At 40.6% G+C, this 20,922-nt stretch overlaps 1 protein-coding gene across 1 annotated transcript in view; it reads left to right on the top strand.

The window, feature by feature from the left end:
- Positions 1-20,922, top strand: part of KCND1 (potassium voltage-gated channel subfamily D member 1) — a 55,370-nt gene that overhangs the window by 29,771 nt on the left and 4,677 nt on the right. Inside the window, exons 3-6 of the mRNA XM_026711488.2 lie at positions 10,548-10,710; positions 10,822-10,905; positions 13,528-13,623; positions 15,381-15,628. Coding sequence (XP_026567273.1) covers positions 10,548-10,710; positions 10,822-10,905; positions 13,528-13,623; positions 15,381-15,628 — 591 coding nt within the window. The remainder of the gene's footprint in view (positions 1-10,547; positions 10,711-10,821; positions 10,906-13,527; positions 13,624-15,380; positions 15,629-20,922) is intronic.

A 20,922-nucleotide genomic window follows, 5' to 3' on the forward strand; every position in this document is an offset into this window, starting at 1 on the left:
GAATCCAAACATAAAATTTCCCTTCTCGTTCTAGCATAAATTTGTCTTTGTAACATTCTAGACAATTTCTCTGGTGATTTACCAATGGTACATCATTTTATGAAAATTCTATTTATAACCTTGTGTAAATTTCAATACTTTCAGCCATATATTTTTCCATTGTTCCATCTATATATTATGACAAAAAATTTAGCTCAGTTTATTATCATACATTCTTTCACCTGTTCTTCTGTATCAAATTTCAATAAAAGTTTATACATTTTAATAATTATATATTCAACATTTGTACTAATTCTATTTCAAACTCAGTTGTACAATGTTCAAAACCATAAATACTTTTTTCGAAGTGCCAGATGCCTCACCTATAAAAATCAAGGAAGTTTCTGAAGTTATAAAGAAAATTAAATCAAGAAAGGTGCCAGAACCACATAGTATTAACATATTTATTATAAATGATTTAAGGAGGAACTTTTACAACCTTTACAAAACAGAACTTTATTTTTCAAGGAAGAAAAATGAGAAGGACATGACCTGAGATTTGGGTGGCATGGATATTTCAGGTATTACAAGGTCAAGATTAATGTGGATTTTAAGAATTAGTATGTTAAATGTGCCATATTGAGAATATAAAATAGATACAAACCCAGATTGTGCCCAAAAACATCTACGTGGTTTTCAGCACAAGGAGCATTTTATAGATGAGAAATAATAGGCAAACATAAATGGCTAACTTATCATCAGATGCTAGAATTTTGTGAGGAGAATGTAAAATACGGTGAAGTAAAAAATTGGTGGCAGAGGGATATTGTTGTCAAGGGTTTTCTTATTTACTTTTTAGTTAATAAGTCTCTTATTTTTGCAATAGGATCCTATAGTATTAGATTTTAGTTTAGTATTAGTTTATTAGTCAGGATAAACTTGGCCCTGGTTTGCTGAGTGCTAGTAAGAATTCAGGTTAGCTAACGCATTTATAGGGAATGCAAGTTAGATAAATATATAAATAAACTTGAGATCAGAGGACAGCCATAGCGAAACAGTTCTCATAGGCAAGGATGAAAAAGTTTGCTCTTTTGTAATAAAGCAAAGATTCTAATTATTATCTGGGTTTTTAAAAATGCATAAAGATGGAAGTTCAAGGGCTAATATAAATAATTGCGATAGCAGCAGCTAGGGGCAGCAACCAATTGTGGGAGAGGAGCAGTATGAAACAGGGCACCAGGAAGGAATGGAAGATAGGCTTGATGCTCTAAATCTAGCACTAATTATAATCCAGTTCTCAGTCCCTGGGATCCAATAGAATAGATAAAAATACAATCAAACTAAACTAAACTAAAGGTATAATCAATATAAGAGCGATTCTGACTCCATAAAAGACAATTTTTCCTCAGGCCTGAGACACAGAAAGGAGGCTGTGTGAAGCAATTTTTTCACTACAACATCACTGTTCAGGACAATTCAGATTTAGAGTGTAAGGCATCCAGAAAGTATCCATGATATCAATCACTCCGAGACATTTCTGTCCTATTTATTTATTTAGAAACAGATCTGGCATGTCAAAGGCAATTTCCCAAGTGAAATTATTTTTGCGCATTACACAGAATCCACCTTCTCTCCTCCCTTCTCTCCTCCCACTTCTATACTTCATAAATTACGAGAACCAAGTAACTGCCACTGGAATTTCTTAATATGACATACAGAATAACCTTGAACTTTTCAACTCCTCCAACTCTCTTAAAAAAATGTGGCAGCTGAATTTTAAAGCTGACAGGCGTCCCCCCTTGAAAACTCCTCCTCCTAAAAGAAAGGGAAAAAAAACCAGATACAGGAGTTAACACATTTTCCTTAACCCCCTCTCCCCCCTGCCCCATGAGGAGCTTTCAGTTTGTGGGGAAAATCCTCATGGAATTGGTTAACCAATTGATCAGCATGAACATCCCAACTCTTTACCCAACTAGCATCCGAGAGAGGGTAAGACCAAATATTGCAATCGGCCACAGTGTAATCTAGAATTGAGAATTTTTTGAATTTCATAATGTGTTTCCCCCTGTACCATTAACAGTTTAGGGGGAGCGATTGGAGATGGTCTTATCATTTATGTAGTAGCTGGTTTTAGTAAACTACAATGGAATACTGGATGAATTTTCCTCAATATTTGAGGAAGACTTAATTGGACAGTGACCGGATTGATTATCTTTGAAATTGGGAACAGACCCAAGAATTTTGGACCCAGCTTCTTACTGAGCAGTTTCAACCTAAGATACTTGGTCGACAAATATACTTTGTCCCCTACTTTAAAAGGCGGTTGAAGGAATCTATGTTTATCCACCTGTTTTTTATAATTTTTTGCAGCTTCGGTCAAAGCTTTTTTTGTATCTTCCCATCCTTTCTTTAATGAGTTCATCCATTCTGTTAGGGACATGGATGAGGGAGGTTGTCTAGGTAACTCTGGCATTGGGACAAAATCCATTCCAGTGTTGATTTGGAATGGAGTTAATCCCGTGCTGCTATGTACTGCATTATTGTAAGCAACCTCTGCAAAAGGTAATAACTCAGCCCAATTTTCTTGTTGATAATTTACATAGCATCTAATGTATTGTTCAATCATGGTGTTAGCCCTCTCCGCTGCTCCATTACAAGCAGGATGGAAAGCTGAGGATAACCCTTGAGAGGAACCAATGGATTTCAGAAACTCCCTCCAAAATTTTGCGGTAAATTGTACCCCTCTGTCTGATATTATTCTACGAGGTACTCCATGTAGTCTATAGATATGTTTCATGAACAGCTTTGCAAGTTTTTTTGCAGGCTATAAAATGGGCCTGTTTAGAGAATAAGTCAATTATAGTCCAAATGATCGTATTCCCTTCACTCTTAGGTAATTCAACAATAAAGTCCATTGCAATCTCTTCTCAAGGTTAGGTTGGTTCAGCAACTTGTTGCAGGAGGTTAGGGGGTTTTCCAATTTTGTTTTTCATTGTGGCACAAATTGAGCAACTTTTTACGTAGTCCTCGACATCAAGTTTCATTTTTGGCCACCAGAACTGTCTTCTCAGTAAATGTAGGGTTTTTAGGACTCCAAAGTGGCCTCCCAGCTGGGAGTCGTGACTACGCTTTAGTACCAGTAGTCTTAGGGTTGTGGGTACATAAAGCTTAGTCCCTTTCCAAGCTAGTCCATCATTCATTGTCAACTCGGTTTGATGGTCCAGGAACTAAGGGTCAGTCAATAGGGCCATTTTCAATTCTGTAGTCAGCTTATTTTCCAGGTGTTTGGGGTTGTGGTTGGCTTGGGCTTGAGTGGTCACTTGGCCTACCGATTGAGCATCTGAAATTAAGGCTTGTACTATTTCCTCTCAGCTGTCAAACTGAGGTTTTCTGGACAGAGCGTCCACCAGTACATTTTTCCCTCTGGGGATATATTTAATGTTAAAGTTGAATCGCTTGAAATATTGGGCCCAGTGGATTTGTTTGGGCAATAATCTCCTAGGGGTCTTTAGGCTTCTGGCACCCCTTCTAGAAAATGCCTCCAAGTCAACAAAGCCCATCGTACGTGCAAATGCTTCTTTCTCCCAGATCGCCCACCTTCGCTCTGTGTCTGTCAGCTTTTTGGACACATAAGTGCAATGCATCAGTCGGCCTTGAGAGTCCTTTTGCAGCAAATGGCTGCCACCACTACATCACTTGCATCCATTTGGACAATAAAAGGCTTGGTCACGTCTGGGTGTGGGAGGATGGGCTCAGCTGCAAAGAGGTGTTTTAAGGCCTCGAAAGCTTTCTGACAGTCCATAGTCCAAGCCAGGGGTTGACTTGGCTTTGGTTTGGTGGGCGATGGGCCCGTTTTTAATAGCTCCATCAACGGGAGGGCAACTTCAGCAAAGGATGGAATGAATTGTCTATAGAAGTCAGCAAAACCCAAGAAACTTTGAAGTTGTTTTCGGGTTCTGCGGGGTTGCCAGTCCAGCACAGCTTTCACCTTTCCGGGGTCCATTTCAATCCAAAGATTGGATATTCGGTAGCCTAAGTAGTCCAACGACTCTTTGTGGAATTCGCATTTTGAGAGTTTCACATATAATTTGGCGTCTAGAAGTTTTTCTAGAACTTGTTGGACCAATTGAACATGTTCTTCCATGCTTTCGCTGAAGATAAGGATGTCACCCAAGTACACGAGGATCCCCCGGAAAACGTGTGGGTGTAGCACCTCATTGATGAGCTGCAAAAACACTGCAGGAGCCCCCTGAAGTCCGAAAGGCATGACTTTGAATTGGAAGCTACCCAGAGGGCAGTTAAAAGCAGTTTTCCACTCATCTCCTTCTTTGATGCGGACCCAGTAGTAAGCTCCCCTGAGATCTAGTTTGGTCTCCTTCTTCCAATCAGACAGAATAGCAATCTGCCTGGGCTCAAGAAAGATTTCTCTTCAACCAGCTGGGTTACCTCTGGGTTTTAACAACTTCTTGAGTTGAAACGCTTCGGTATAGCTCCCAAACCTCTTTCCTCTACTGTCATTCTGAAAGCTTCTATCATCTCCTCAAAACAAAGGCTTGCAGATTCAATTAATGTTCCGGAGGGAGCGCCCCCATACTACCCCCCTTGAATATCTCCAACTTTGGCTGATTGTTGATAATTCTCCATCTCAGGAAAAAGAACTCCGGGGTATCAGCCAAGTCCCTTCAAAAAATAAAAGTTTAACTTGGGAAATAAATGTAAGGCATCCAGAAAGTATCCATGATATCAATTTATCCGAGACATTTCTCTCCAATTGATTTATTTAGAAACAGATCTGGCATGTCAAAGGCAATTTCCCAAGTGAAATTATTTTCGCGCATTACACAGAATCCACTTTCTCTCCTCCCTTCTCTGCTCCCACTTCTACACATCATAAATCACAAGAACCAATTAACTGCCACTGGAATTTCTTAATACAACATACAGAATAACCTTGAACTTTTCAACTCCTCCAACTCTCTTTAAAAAATGTGGCAGCTGAATTTTAAAGCTGACATAGAGTTAATAGCCCCAGGGGCTGTCCCGTGAACCAGTTTTGTCTGTCATAAAAATTGAACACAAACTCTGCATGCCCAGAATCCCAAGGAATGGGTGGCCTAGGGCAGAAATGAACTAATTTTCATGAATTTATAGATAGTACCTTTGATAACTCTAAACCAGAGGTGGTATTTAGCAGGTTCTTACCAGTTCTGGAGAACGAGTGGAAATTTTGAGTAGTTTGGAGAACCGGCAAATATCACCTCTTACTGGCCCTGCCCACATCTATTTTCTGTCTCTCGAGTCCCAGCTGATCGGCTGGGTCTTCTTTTGTTGCCCTGCACAGGAGAACGGAGCTGGAAAGCAGGTTAGTGGGGTGGGGTGGGGGAATGGGATTTTGAAGTAACCTTCCCCTGGAGTGGGGAGGGAATTGAGATTTTACAATATCCTTCCACTGCCACGCCCCCCAAGCTACACCCACCAGGCCATGCCATGCCCACCAAGCCACGCCCACAGAACCAGTAGTAAAAAAAAATTTGAATCCCACCACTGCTCCAGGCTAACAATTTCACCCAATAGTTTCATGTAGATATTAGAAGGAGGGAGAGAGTCAAGCCCTGAGACATAATAAAATGGAGGAGCTCAGGAGCAGACACAGCTGAGTGGAACTGGCCTTGGAAGAAGAACTATGGTAAATTATGCTTCCCCCACCCCCTAAGTACGCCTGCTGGCCTTCTGCAAACCTCTTAAGACCCAGCTTGTCTGTCAGACATGGTGGTCAGCAGATTGAGCTCATAAGTTACATGAATTTGTTGACTGATTTACCCTCAGTGATCATTTTTTTCCTATTTGATACAGCTTTATTAATTGCATTTTGTTTTGTATTGATATTTTTATTGTGTTAGCCACCCAAAGTCACTTTATGTGAGATGGGCAGCCATATAAATCTAATGAATAAATAAATAAGCTATGATCAATGGTATTGAACACTGCTAAAAGAGCAAGCGAGGACAGGGTGATACACTACCCCTATCCTAAGCCCACCAGAGATCAACAACAAGCATGATCAGTACTATCTCAGTACTATAATCCGTCCTAAAATGCAACTGAAAGGAATCCAGATAATCTGCTTCCTCCAGGGTCCTATGGAATTTCAGACCTGTAACCTTCTCAACAATCTTCCCTAATAAGAGACAGTTGGAGACCAGACAAAAGATTAGATTCAGTGATGCTTATTTCTGAGCTGCCCAGAGTCACCTTGAGTTTGGGGACCATACATGGTATATTAATTAATACATACATACATACATACATACATACATACATACATACATACATACCTTCTCAAGGAACCACCACTTTACCATGGCAAGCATTCTGTGTCGGAATTTCAAAAGATAGTCCATCTCTGGATAAAAAAAAGGAATATAATTCTTAATTGCTACTGAGAACAATATGAAGCTAGATGGGACCTCCCAGGAACACCAGAGCTGTCTGACTGATTAGTACATAAAATTGTAGAAGAGTGTAGCATAGTTGCATGCAAATATTTGGCATCCTGCTCAAATTTGTATTCCAGTGAACGATATTTGGAAGCTGTCATTTTTATCAAAGAAAATCTGATTGAAAGAGTACCCAGATTTTGGCATTTCCCATATTCACTGCTTCTTCTCTGAACCTGTACACAATTGGACATAAATTGTAAGCATGCATTAAAATTTACAGAAATATATGTTTAACTCAGTGTTTAACTCAGTACCAGGCAGAAATTGTTCAGCTTGTATGCATAGCTTGAGTTAGAGTGTTTCAATACTGTCCTTGATCTTCTCCAGTAAGTCACAATGTATGCTGGAAACGAGCAGGGACTCTTTTTCTAATAGCATGCCTATATATTTTGTATTTAAACTGCCTATATTTAACTACAAGGCCCTTGGATTCAGAGCTGTAAAATTTAGTGACCCCCCACCATACCCCACCCTACATTCTTTAACCCAACTAAAATGTGCACGTACAGGGAAGTTCTGGAAGTCATTGGGAGAAAGCAATGCTGAGTTGGATAAAATATCTGACCCCCGTTTGTTCATACCTTCCTTCCTTCTGGTCTCTGCTCAGTCTTAATATTCAATTACCTGCTTCCCCTCTTTCTTTCCTCAGCAGTGGTCCTATTAATGGTCTCCCAAGGGCCCATTCATCAGAATAGAACTAAAGAGTTATTAAGGCCGTAATTCTTGGAACCTGCTGTTCTCTGACAGGTGCCATAGATTCCCAGTCCTTAAGTCAACTGGTTTCATAGAGTTTGCTCCATTGTGGGCTGGAAATGACAGCTAGGTGGTATCCTTGGGGAGGAGGACACACAAGAAAGATGAGGAGGAGCCAGTTCCACCTACAGAATTTTGGGACCAAGATGACATGGGAAGATGTCCAGCTCAACCATGAAGCCATACTGCCAGAAACACTGGGGTATGTGTGTGGGAATAGTGGGTGGGGAATTTATCTCTCTGGATCATTAGGTATTTAGAAAGATATGTTGAAGAAAAAGAGGGGAAGAGTTTAAAGCCTGATGCTGGTGGATAAAAGGGAGTGGGAGTGGAAAGAGATTGATGCTTGAAAAATAGCAAACTTTTTATTATATGAAATGTGTCTGCCTATATTTGATGGGTTAATATTCTTTGAACTGATTTAAGTGATGTATCAGGGTTCCTTTCCAAGTCCAGTGTCCTCCAGATGTAGGATACCATTCCCAGCATCATCCTTCATCATAGCCCAAAGTCATTGAGAGTTGGGTGGCATACAAGTTTAATCAATTAAATTATTGTAGCCATTAGGTGGGAATTATAATATTTCATCCCAGCTATATGGAGGATGCAAGGATGAGGTACTTTTCACCAGACTTATATACAGAGAGATACGTTTTTAGGGGGAGGGAAGATCAGTTTCAAAATGTGTTGGACAATCATGAAATGAAACATTCATTACTTTCACTATTGAAGAACCAGGCTGGACATTTAAATCTTCTGTAGCAGTAGGATTAGAGTTGGTAAAATGGTGAAATTTATACATTGAGTCATATAATATTCTTACTAGTTCTAAGCATACTTATTGGTTTCATTTGGCTGCATGAAGCTTCTTTTGGGACTGAATATTTAAAAAAGTCATTCAAAACCTCATCAATCTATACTGCAAATCCTGCTTCTTCCTAAAGCAAATACCATTTTATTACCTTGATCCATTCTGATTTTTAGTGGCCAGTGAAAGTGGCTGAGGTTTTTTTGTGGGGGGTGGTTGTCTTCATATGTCTTTGTTTTCTTCTCATTGACATGAGTCTATTGATGTAGACACAAATTGAGGATCAGATAATTTCATACTAACTTTTGCGATCAATTCCACTAGATGTGTTGGATTCCAGCTTCCATCATCCCTATTTTGCATGCTGAATGGAAATGATGGGAATGGAAAGCCAACGCATTTGGAAGGCACCAGATTGGGAGAGATTGTTTTTCTACTCACTTTACAAGTAAAAAAAATTCTTTACTGTATATAAAAAAGATGGAATTCCTAATCATCCTTCTACAACACCAGTGGTTCCACTTCCCAGTAACGATATGAAAGTGATCAACCATTGTCTTCTTTGAAGATGTTTTTTCCAACTTCTGGTATTGTTGTGGTTCGCCGGCAGCAGGTGCAGACAGCTGAGGTCTTGGAGAGCGAGGACTCAGATGAAGGGTCTGCGTGTGATGCAGGGATGGGGCCAGGACTACCAGGGAGTGGCATGATGCCTTCAGAGATTGTGGAGGCTGGCATCAGTGATGAAGAGGTCCCCGAGGAGCCTGTGCCCAGTGCACGTGCACGCAGGGCTGCTCGAAGGAAAGAGCAGCTGCAGCAGCATGGGCGACTCGGGAGGAAGGCTGCAAGGTAATGGCCCCTCCCTTAAGAGATAAAAGCCAGCTGAGAAACCGGAGTTCTTTGCAGGAAGCAAATAAGTTTTGTACTCAAGTCTGGTGGACGTTCAGAGTATCTTGGTTGGTGTTTGGAGACTCTTTGTGTTTGAAATATTTCTTAGTAATCTAGTATTCTTGACAGCTTTGCACAACTTTGGCAAGGCTCGGTCTTATCAGAGACAATTTGTTTGGAAACAGCCTTTTAACTGTGAAGGAACGGAATTCGTAAAGAATCATTAAAAGGTTTTGCTGTTACCTCTGTTTCGTGTTTGTTTCCTTGGAATTTGGTTTGGGTTAGAACAGGTATATTGGTGGAATCTCATCCAACTATTAACCAGGGTCATTCCTCTTTAGCTTCTCAGCCTAAAAGCTATTATCTGAATAACTATTAGAATGCCACTTAGATATTGTAAATTTAGTCATTGTTAAAAAAAACATTTAAATATATGATTAAACCATAAATAACATTCTTGTAATACAAATTTAATCATTCCTTTTTGTAAAATATACTTAAAACTCACATAATTAGTATGGATATTTAAGCAATTATTTTCAAAAACTACATATGGTAATAGAATTGACTGGTACAATTGAAATGAATAACAAAAAAAGAATCTTTAACAGAAACATATTGGAAGTTCATGCTGGTCAAAGAAAGTTCAAGTTTATATGAATCAAAAATTCCAGTCTTGTGCTTACATAATCCTTATGCAGCACACACAACCCAAGCTATCTAGTAGATATGCCACCACTATTATTTAGTCATCCTCCTGGGTCCTTAATAGCAGCTTGTCACACAACTTAGCATTTTCACAGCATGGAAATCAAAGATCAAGATCTTTTCATTTGCTTGATTTTTTTTTACATCAAGCTGCTCTTCACAGTGTGCTAGAGGGGTCAATGAAAAATTCAGCATCCCATCCAAAATTTCTCTCCCCCTGCCCTCCCTCTCTCTCTCTCTCTCTCCCTCCTTCCCTCCCTCCCGCCTTCTCTCTCTCTCTCTCTCACACACACACACATACACACACACTCTCTTGATTCCCCCCACCCATCTACATTTATACTCAGCCTGATTATTGATTGTGAATCTGAATGTAATGATCCTATTGTATGTAGGCTCCCTTGATAAGGCAATGAGCCTGTCTTCGGTAGTGGTACCTACTCACTGACTTTGGAGTAAGCCCTGTTGTTTTCATCAGAAAGGCAATATAGAGAGAGGAGTAGAGGTAATACTGCCTATTGTAAAGATTTATTTTTCTAACGATGAAGAGAAGGGAAGATGTTTACGTGAATGATGACAATCCTAGTGAACTGCAGTATACCTGGTGCTGGCAAAACTGCAGTCCATTTCTTATTTGCCAGTTTGATTACTTGGTGGTGGGAGGACAGACGCAGACTGCACAATCTTGGATTCCAGACTTGAAAGTCCTGATTATGCTGCTGAACTGTCAGCTACTTTCTCCCCAGCCTTCTGTAACACTGGCCAAGAACAACCTTCCAGATACATTGGATTTCAATTCCTTTAATCCAGTGGAATATGACCTAAGGGTTATCGGAATGGAAGCTCAGCATATCTGAAAGGTTGGCAACTGTGAAACGGCTTATGGGCTGCAGTAACTGTTGTATCTCTTGCAGCTATGGTGACATGGTTCCAAGCACCATTGCAGGGAAGATCTTTGGATCCATCTGCTCTCTAAGTGGGGTGCTGGTCATCGCCCTTCCTGTACCTGTCATCGTTTCCAACTTCAGCCGTATCTACCACCAGAACCAGCGTGCAGATAAACGACGGGCTCAGCAGGTAGATTTGGGAGGAGGAGGAGGAGGAGGAGGAGGAGGAGGAGACTACAGACACGGGGAGCTCAATTATCTGTGACATTCCACAAATGGTTTTCTGTTTCTCCCTTTACAGAAAGTTCGCCTGGCCCGAATACGCCTGGCCAAGAGTGGCACTACCAATGCTTTTCTTCAGTATAAGCAGAATGGAGGCCTTGAGGTATGAACTCAATTGTCTGTCCACTTGGGTGCCCTCAGTTTTCTCCATGCTGGGAATCCTTAAAACAACGGCACAGATTGTTTTCTTAAAGCAGTTGCCTTTTCCTAGGTAAGGAAAACAAGGATCAGTGTGAATGGAAAAACATATGCTGTTCCTCCTCCTTGCTTGGGTCAATATGCTCAGTTGTTGTTATTGCAGTCAAAATGAGCAAACTGAAACCTTTGCTCTTTGGGGTTGACTACAGCTGGACTGTAGACATTCTCTCCACTGCGTTCCATCGGTGTTAAGAATTATTTGCCAGAGCTGCATGTTAAGCCAAAGATAGTTTTAGGCAGAGCTAGTCGCCGAAAGATAAGAAAGAAAAAGTAAAAGAATGGGATATACCAGCCCTTTTTCCCTTTCTTGGCCATCCACTTTCTGTCATATCTGTTATTGTTTTTTCTCTCTTGATCTGTTTTTCTATTCCCCCATTTATTTACTTTATTTATGGGGATGCATGCAGCACTTAGCCTAATTTCAGAAACAATCTGCAAATGATCAGTCTAGACCTCTGGCAAAAAAAGCCTGTCTCTTCTCTGGCAAAAAGAGAAGTTGATGTGATTGTTTTCAGAGGGCTTTAGAAATTAGGCTGAGTACCATGTTCATCCCCAGGGCCAATAGTTACACATCCTTGGGCCAAGCTTAGAACAGTGCTTCCACCATGAGTCACTTTCTGAAACCAATGCTGGAATGCTCTTCCCCAGGGAATAATTCTGGTTCTCTATTAACTCCAACACTTGTTAATACAATCACAAAATCCCTTGAATGGGTCATTGGAAATGTTGGCATTTGATTTAGATTTATGTCCCAAGATTCCCATCTCTATGTCTCCCTTTCATCCGATCTAGGGGAAGCTGCGAGCTTCTTTTGTGCAAAGTCCCATTCATTAATGAGAGCAATTTAATTAAAGTGCTGTCCAAATAAAACAAAGGCTCGGTTCAAGCATTGCATTATACTACAAAATAATTTGTTTTGTGTTGGCTTGGGTGAGCATATACATTGTTGTTTACCTAGCCTATTTTCATTTATTCAACAAATGGCAACTTAAAGAAATCATAGTCTACTATGTTTGCACCTATTCATTGTTAAGGAGAGGAGGGGGTCAGACTATTCTCCAAAGCACCCGAAGGCCAGACAAGGAATAATAGATGGACACTGTGAACAGCTTCATCACCGGAAGCTTTCAAGAAGAGACTGGACTGCCATCTGTCAGAAATGGTGTAGAATCTCCTGCTTGGGCAGGGCTGGACTAGATGACCTACAAGGTCCCTTCCAACTCTGTTAATCTGTTAAAGCTGTTAAAGGATAAAGGAAGACTGGCTGAAGAAACAGCTACTCTGGATGGTCTTCTATTCCATCAAAGGACCCAGTTCATAGCTCCTGGATTTTCAGGGCCTGCTGTTGTCCTCAAGCCTTTCTATCAGCTTTAGCTGATTCAGATACTGCAGAGGTGTCAAACTCAAGTTGTGTTTGACCTGTTTGACCTTGGGGGGCGTGGTCAGGGGGCATGGTCAGCTCCACATTACTCATGTTGGGGGCACCTGTGGTGGCCCGAGCACTCTGCCAGCAAAAACAGGCTCCCAAGCTCCATTTTCAGCTGCAGCAGCCTCCTGCAACCCTCTGCCAGTGAAAACAGAGCTTGGGAGGGCAGTTTTAACTGGCAGAGGCACTGCAGGCCTTTTTTGGCAATTTCCAAGGTGGTCCTGCAGGCCAGTTCTATGCACACGGCAGGCCAGGTTCAGCTCCTGGGCCTTGAGTTTGACACCCATGAGATACTGTGTCTCCTGTGGTGCAATAAACTTAACTGCTGTCATTCATGCATTGGTGTTTTCCAAAATACTCTGTGAGTCAGACTGTCCTTGAAGATGGTTTGGAAATGTCAACTGCTGCACAATGCAACCTCCTACATTGCTATCAAGTCTTGCACCACTTGGTTTCTGTTCTGATTGCTAATTCTTCCTCCTTTGTTGGTCAATTCTTTGATCTTAGTTAATACAGGCATCATAGAAGCCTACTCTTAAAATCTATCTTATTTGCGATATATTATATGACAGTATGTAAATATTTTTTTTTAAAAAATAACTTAAATAAAGTCTAATCCAGTGCTTCTCAAATGTTCTAATCTCAGTTCCAATTTTAAATAAGCTCCCGACTTTATAATGCAACTGGAGTATTCTTTGTTGGAAGGCTTCCTACTTTGAAAAGTATCAATTCCCTATAGACAGAAAGGTAGTCCATTAGAGAGGACAAATGTAACCACACCCTAACCCTGAAGTATTGTTTTCTAAATGCAGAAACCTTCTTTTCAATGGAAGGCCCTCAGATACTCAGCCACCCTTCTTGCAATCTGAAATGCAGTAATCTAAATAATGTTTAAAAATTGAATAGGTTTTAAAGCTTATGCACTTAAGTTTCCCATTTTTACATTTCCACTTCCATTTTACATTTCCACTTCCAATGATGGCTCTGATAATTTAGATATGTGGATATTCAAGCTGGCACTACCAATTGTTGAAATGGAATGATTATATGCTGGTATGTGCATCAGATATCCCATCTGCCTTTATCTTCTTTCTCCGTCAGGACAGAGATCCTGATGCACATGCCTTGGCAGCGCGCAACCGATCAGCTTTTGAACAACAGCACCACCATCTCTTGCACTGCTTGGAGAAAACTACAGTGAGTAATAGGAAGCGGGGGGAGGGGAATCAAAACAGGGGAGGAATCAAAAATGGGAGGAATATGGGAAACAGAAATGGGACTGATGGGTGAAGCCTGCATTTGTATTTACAAATGAAATCTGCTTTCTGTCCAATACTTTGTGAGTCAAGTTTTCCACTTTACACTCTACAAAATAGTGAGCTACGATTTTGATGCTCGGATGGAATAATGAGGCTTTTGTTGCAAAAATACTTGAAGGTTTCTTACTATGGGAGAGGTTGGAACTGTGCTGATTTTATTCTTAAGCAGTTTTCCCCCTGCCCCAGATACAAAGATGTATATGAAGAACTGCACCTAAAATAAAAGCAGCAACATTAAAGGGGAGAGACTCATTACAGTAACTTTGTAGGGCAGATCCCTCCCCCAATAATGGCTTCATTGCTTCTGGTAAAATGCTAGCTACTTTTATTGTAACAAGGATAATTGAAGTGCAGATTGCCAGCAGATGCAAAACTAAATTAGTTACAGCCCTTTGGTGTTTATTATTAAATTATAGTTTAGTGATTAAACTATAATACAGGACAGAAATCTTAGGATGCTATGTAGGTCTTGAAAGACTGAATTGTAGTCCCCAGAAGCTTAGCGTGGTAGTAGTGGCATAGACACAGTTTAATTGAGAATAACTCTGGAGACTGCATTATAATGTTCATATGGTGTAAAGTTTAAACTGTAAGCTACGGTCAACTAGAGTTCATATGGAGCTGTCCAAGGTCCTGTTTTCATTTGTTCTTGGTGCAGAAAGACTTTTGCCTTGATTCAGTTTATCTCAGCTGAACTTCATCACTGTCTTAACATTGTTCATCTTGATTGGAATATGGCTGCCTAGATTTGATATGAGAGTCTGAACTGATTCTACAGGTTTACAAATGTATGTTCTATATTATTCTGCTCTAATTGACAACTAATGAATTAGAAATGAGCAATGATTATGTTTTGCAACAACATTAATTTACTAAGATAGTTAAAACAAGAAGGGGCAGCAACGAAGGACAAATTTCTCTTCAGGCCTGGGGAAATGGTAATAAGATAACAGACTCGCTGTGAAAAAAGACAAGCGATGGGTATTGGGTGCCCTCCCGCCACCCTTTTTTCATAAAAAGCTGTTGATGGCTGAATTTGCAGTAACTGACCCAAGAAGGGGATTTTAGAGTTTTATTACTATTTCAATAAAAATGTCAGTTCAGTGCAGGAAAAAAGGCAGAAACTATATTTTTAGTCATCGTGAATGGAATTGATAATAAAAGTGCTAGAATCATAATGCCTTAATACAAATTAATGGTGTCTCCATTCTTAATATCCTATTCATAGACTTTTTTTAGTTGCGGTCGGTATTTCTCGGAAGAGTACTGAGCTGAGAATGCAAAAACAAAGTAATCCAAATGATTAAAAATTGTTGGAGCAAGTTCCTTATGAGGAAAAGTTAACAATAATTGAGCCTTTTTAGCTTAGAGGGAGGGGTGGCGAAAGAGGCAAGTGAAGGGGCCATAATAGAATTGTATTAAATTACACATGATGTGAAGAAAGTGTTTAGGGGGAAACTCTGATGAAGTATTAATTTAACAATCTGATGTGAATACACTTGCGGAAGAAGGGGCATTTGGGAGTAAGAATAGGTTTGTCCACTCACATAGGTTTGTCCACTCAACCTCTATTGTTATTTTTCTCCTTCTCTCTCTTCCCCTTCTCTGACATGTTTTTCCCTCATCCACGTGCAGAGTCATGAGTTTACTGATGAACACTCCTACAGTGACTTTTGTCTGACTGAACCCCTGGGTTACCGCACCAGCCGCAGCACTTCTCTCTCCTCTCAGCAAGGAAGCAAAGGGGTTCTAAGCACCTCCTGCTGCCCCCGCCGCAACAGGCGCCGCACCACCCGTCTCACCAACTCCACCATGTCTGTGAGCCGTGCCAGTGCTCAGGAGCTGGATATGCTGAACAGCCAGAAAAGTTCTGCCCCCCAGAGGTAGGAAGCATGCCTACAGCTTTTAACACCCAGCCAATGGAAAGAAGGGATTGCTTCCACTTGCATTTTTCATGCTAAAAAAAAACAAAAAACAAAAAAAAACACCTTTGACTACTTCTATTATCTGTAGGAGAGAGTGAGGATGGGGGAGACCCACTCAAATGTGTTACCAAAGCTATTCAGTACAGAGTGAAGACTCAGCTCAGTAGCAAAGCATTTTAAGCAAGTATTCTCAGGTTTAATCCCCAGGTGTTTCCTGCCTGAAGGGCCACTGATAACCAGCGCTGACTGTATTAGCGCTGACTGCTCCCAGATTTTTTTTTTAGATTGATATGCTGATAATGTAAACTGTGTCTCACTAATAGTAAAAAAATACATTACATATAAACAAATAAAATTTAAAAAAACTCATAGCCTTTCATTATTTCCCTTTATCCACCATGATTGTCATTTGGTTGGGGCTGCTGGGAGTTTTAGTTGGGTAATATCTGGAGTGTCACTGGTTCCCCATCTGTGCCTTCCTCCCTGAAGACCAAAGACCATCTGTAGAGTATGTAAAAATACCTCATGGTGATGTATAAAGAATACCCCTAGAACAGAGTACAATTAAATTTTTCAAAATTGTACACATTTAAAATAGAGTAACCTGATGATTTAACCTCCAGGTCAACAAAGTTTTTGGCACAGTAAATACATTGGTTGTCTTCACTGTAGATAAGAAAGTAAAAAAAAAAAGTCTGGATAGTGAACATTGCAACACCTGGACACAGCAGAATAGAAGGGAAAGAATCAGAGAAAATCACAAAATACAAAGACCTGTGCCAAAAGAAAGCAAAAATGGTATCAATAGGAACAGATGCCATGGGTGCAATTGCAAAACATTTGGAGCACCACTTAAGCATCATTGATAAAAATCCCCAATTGCAAAAAAAGCTGATTTACTTGCAACAGCTTACATCCTGCGACAATATCTCTAACACCATCAAACAAAAACTCCTGCCCACCCCAGGTCCTTGGGAAGGAGTCGATAGGAGGACAAAAATGCCAAATCCAATCTAAACATCTGGCTGACTGCCTGATTGCATATATGGCAATGTAATATATTGCTATTGCTGCTTTCCTTCTATCTCTTGCATAACTGATTTTACAGCTAATAAATATGACCAGATTTGTTTAATAATACAGCGGGTCAGATTGTACTTGCAGCTCAGCTATTCTATCAAGTACAACCAGATCCACCGTAGGATGAAGCATAAAGGACATTTATGACCAGTTTACTTTAAAAAAAAACTATTTGGGCTCTGCAGGAGGAAGTTGGGCAGTTATGGCCTTAGATAAATTGGATAGAGAAGTTTAGGGTTAGAGTTAGGTTAGGCTAGGGTAACATGGAGGAAGGGAATCAAGAATATAAGTGATATGTTAGTGCCCATGGATGTTGCAGATTGTATCAAGGCAGTCCTCCATTTACCACCATTCATTTAGTGACCATTGGAAGTTACAATGGCACTGGAAAAAAAAGTGACGTATGACCTTTTTTCACATTTATGACCATTGCAGCATCACTACAATGATCAAAATTTGGACGACTGGCAACTGGCATGTGCTTATGATGCTTGCAGTGTCCCAAAATCACGGAGGTCACCTTTCGGGACCCTCTGACAAGCAAAGTCAATGGAGAAGCCAGATTCACTTAACAACAGTGTTAAATAACTTATCAGCTGCAGTGATGCCCTTAACAACTGTGGTGAGAAAGGTCGCAATATGGGACAAAACTCAACAACTATCTTATTTTGCAACAGAAATTTGGGGCTCAGTTGTGATCTTAAGTAAAAAAAACTACCTGGAATGATTTTAGAAATTTTGCTATGGTTTGGGGGGCAGTTGCCATTGTTTGCCACCCAGGGTCACCTTTGTGAGATGAGGAGCTATACCAGTTGTTCAAATAAGTAAATGACTCAGGACTGGAGACTAAAGATAAAAGTCTCCGAGGTCTGACTCTAGGGGGCGGTGCTCATCCTCATTTCTTAGCCAAGGGAGCCTGCATTGTCCAAAGACAATTTCTGTGGTCATGTAGCCAGCATGGCAAAGGTGCATGGAACACTGTTACTTCCCACTGAAGTGATACCCATTAATCTACTTGCATTAGCATGCTTTCTAACTAATAGGTGGGCAGGAGCTGGGGCAAGTAATGGGCACTCACCCCATCTCAAATGCGGGCTGTCAACATCTTTAACTACTGGGTCATGGTTCCCCTTATTGCTGGTGGCTGATGGGAATGAAATCCCAAACACCTGGACACCTTTGCCTTCCTAGACTAACACATGAGCTGGTCTCTGTTGCTTAATACATATGAGATCTATGCCATGCAGTTCTATTGATTGATTTATTATATTATTCATAGGCTGCCTTTCAGGATTAAGTCTCCCCTTGTGGTTTGTAACATATTAAAATTTAAAATTTTCTTTAGAACTCTTTACAATTCAGAGCCTTGTACTCTAGAAATATTGTAGCAGGGTTATAGCAATGTTATGGCAGCAATAACATGCATGAATGCTTAAAAGTACACCCCATTGTGTTAAGTGAGACAGACACTTATTCCATTATAAAGAACTGCTGTTTTCTAATCACTAATTGGATAGTGATTAACTACAGGTGTCAGCAAGTAGCTGACCTTGGCTATTTCCCCAGAATCAAAGTTGATCTGACCTGGTTCATACATGGATGGGAGACCACAGGGAACCTGCTAAAACTATAGAGCAAATGGTTTGTAGTTAGGTCCCCACTCATTTTATTTAAATGGATTTCTGAGGGCTGTGAGGGGCATGGGTGATCAAACAAGGGCTACCTTAAGGGCTTTAAGGTAGAAAGTGAGAATTATTTCAGTGCAATGGGAGGGCAATGCTGCAAATCAGATTTTTCTGCCTCGTTTTGTTGTAATATTAGATTATTTTAGGACCATAAAGAGGTGCTGCATGTAGCTTGTTGGTATGAGTGCTTGCCTCACGTGGCTTTATTCCACAAAACACACTATACTACTTCCCACCAGAGTGGGGAAGCAAGGAATGTTATGGGTCCCCTTTCCTAAGAGGCCCATTTAATGGAATCAAGAAAAAGGGCCTTCTCCGTAGTGGCTTCCTCCCTGCAGTGATAAGATTGGCTTCCACTCTCACACTATTTTACGAGGCCCTGAAGGCATGGTTCTGCCAACAGGTTTGGGAAGCCCGGGATGATATGAAGCCCATCAACTGGCTGGTCTTGTTTTTGTTGCCTGGGAAATATTTGTTTTTGTACTGGGCTTTTATCTTTGTAAGCTTCCTGGAGTCAGTGAGAGTGTGTTGGGCAGCCATGTACATTTTCTTAATTAATTAATTAAGCCTTGGCTTAGTGTTCTACATGAGCCCAACTACTGTGATTCATTCACCCTAAAGGCTTTCATATTGTATGACTCCAGCCACTGCAGTGTCAAAATCATAATGGTTTGTTTCGTGAACCTCCCCAATGTTGGTTTATTCAGGAAAAGCATGGTTAAGCAAACCATAGCTCATTCTAAAACCAAGCTGGAGCTTGTCTTTACTGTGCTAGCTCCTTCTTGCTCTATACACATGACCTGTTGAAGCCTTTCTTGCTTAAAGATATAGCAGATACAGCAGTTTTTCTGGAAAGCTACATTAGAGTGGTGATCTGCCTGTAACTGATGAAAGATGAGAACAAAAGGGTTGGAGGGAGGCTTTCCATCTCTCCACATCACTGTTTTCATTTTCCTGGGAAGATTCACTCCTGCTGAGAATCTAAGGCTTAGTGCAGATTTAAGATTGAGTTGCATTAACATGTGAGGGGGTAGGATGACAGTTGATTACATCACCAAAAGAAAAAAAAATGTTTGCCTAAAGAAGTTACCAAATATTCAGTGGACATACTTTTAATAAACATCCCCTTTCCAAGAATGATTCTGGGGGGAAACTGAACTGATAGATGGGTTTGAATGGAAAGAAGTTTGAGGAAAGGCTGAAAGAGGCTGTGCAAGCACAGAGAAAAGAAGTTTTAGGGAAGAAGCATAAAAGCCATGTCCATTATCTGAAGGAAATGATAGGGAGAATGGCTGACTGCTTATTGGCACCCGTTCAGCAAGAAAAAAAGAATCTACTGCAAGAAAGCAGGCATAGCATCAGCATCTGGAAGGACCAGAAGAAGCATTCACTGGGGAGAAGCATTCAGTCAGGGGTGTTTTGTGTCAGAACTAGATGGCTTTTGATTACTGCTCTAGACTCCATTTGTGCTATTTCTGTTGAATCTTCCAACAGAATGAAGAGCTTGTCAGTCAAAAGGATGAGTTAAGTTATCTGCAGATTGACTGCTATAAATGTGATCTCTCCCCACACCCCACCTCCCTCTTGCAGTAATTGAATCAGCTGCTCTGATGCAACTGGACATTCAGGAGAATGAATTAGCCATTATGTGTATGTGTGTGTGTGTGTGTGTGTGTGTGTGTATGTGTATGTATATGTAAATATATGTAAATATTTTTATGGAGCATTTTCCAATAGTTTATAACACACAATGTTTACAATGTTTTTTACAATGTTCGCCATAATATAATTGAACTACTGCATAGGAAATGGAAGAAGCCAACTTTTCATACACTGAGGTGAGCAAAGTAAGGCAGAAGAATGCACACCCAGCTGTAAAATGGAAGCTGGCTGGGTGCAGGGATACCAGTAGTCTAAGGGCTGAAGGAAAAACGGACAAACAAGTGGAAAAACCGGAAGACACAGGAGACCAAGGAAACCTTTTGGGGGTCTGGAATATGGAAGTAATGGTACCCAAAAGACAGATCAGAAAGAGGTCCAGTCAGCAACTCAAGAAAGTGGGGGAGCTGAATTTAATATATGAATGATAAGCCAAATGTTAGGCTGCAGGTTTCCAAAATTGTTAATTCCAATTCCTTAATTTCAGCAAGACTCATGTTTCTTACAGGTTTTTTTAAAAATAATGGATCTTCTGCCACCTCCTGGTAGAAGGATAGCAACACCAGAGGAATAGTACTGAACCAAGAGCCAAGAGTCAACCATCCCACTGTCATATGCAGCAGAGGAAACTCCTGGGACATTATTTTACCAAGAGATCCGTATAGGTACAAAAGAAGCAAAGGCAGTTCTGAGGTTCTGGCACAAAAGGTAGCATAGTTAAACTCCCCCTTTTCCTCCCCAGGCCACCCTGTGTCCATTGTCCACCAATACCATTCAATCATATTGTTTTGGGAAGCAGTCTGCGCCGCACAAAAGGGTCCCATCAAG

The sequence above is a fragment of the Pseudonaja textilis genome, chromosome 2 (assembly GCF_049901715.1).
Source record: "Pseudonaja textilis isolate UNSWEBS1 chromosome 2, rPseTex1.2, whole genome shotgun sequence".
Taxonomy (NCBI): domain Eukaryota; kingdom Metazoa; phylum Chordata; class Lepidosauria; order Squamata; family Elapidae; genus Pseudonaja; species Pseudonaja textilis.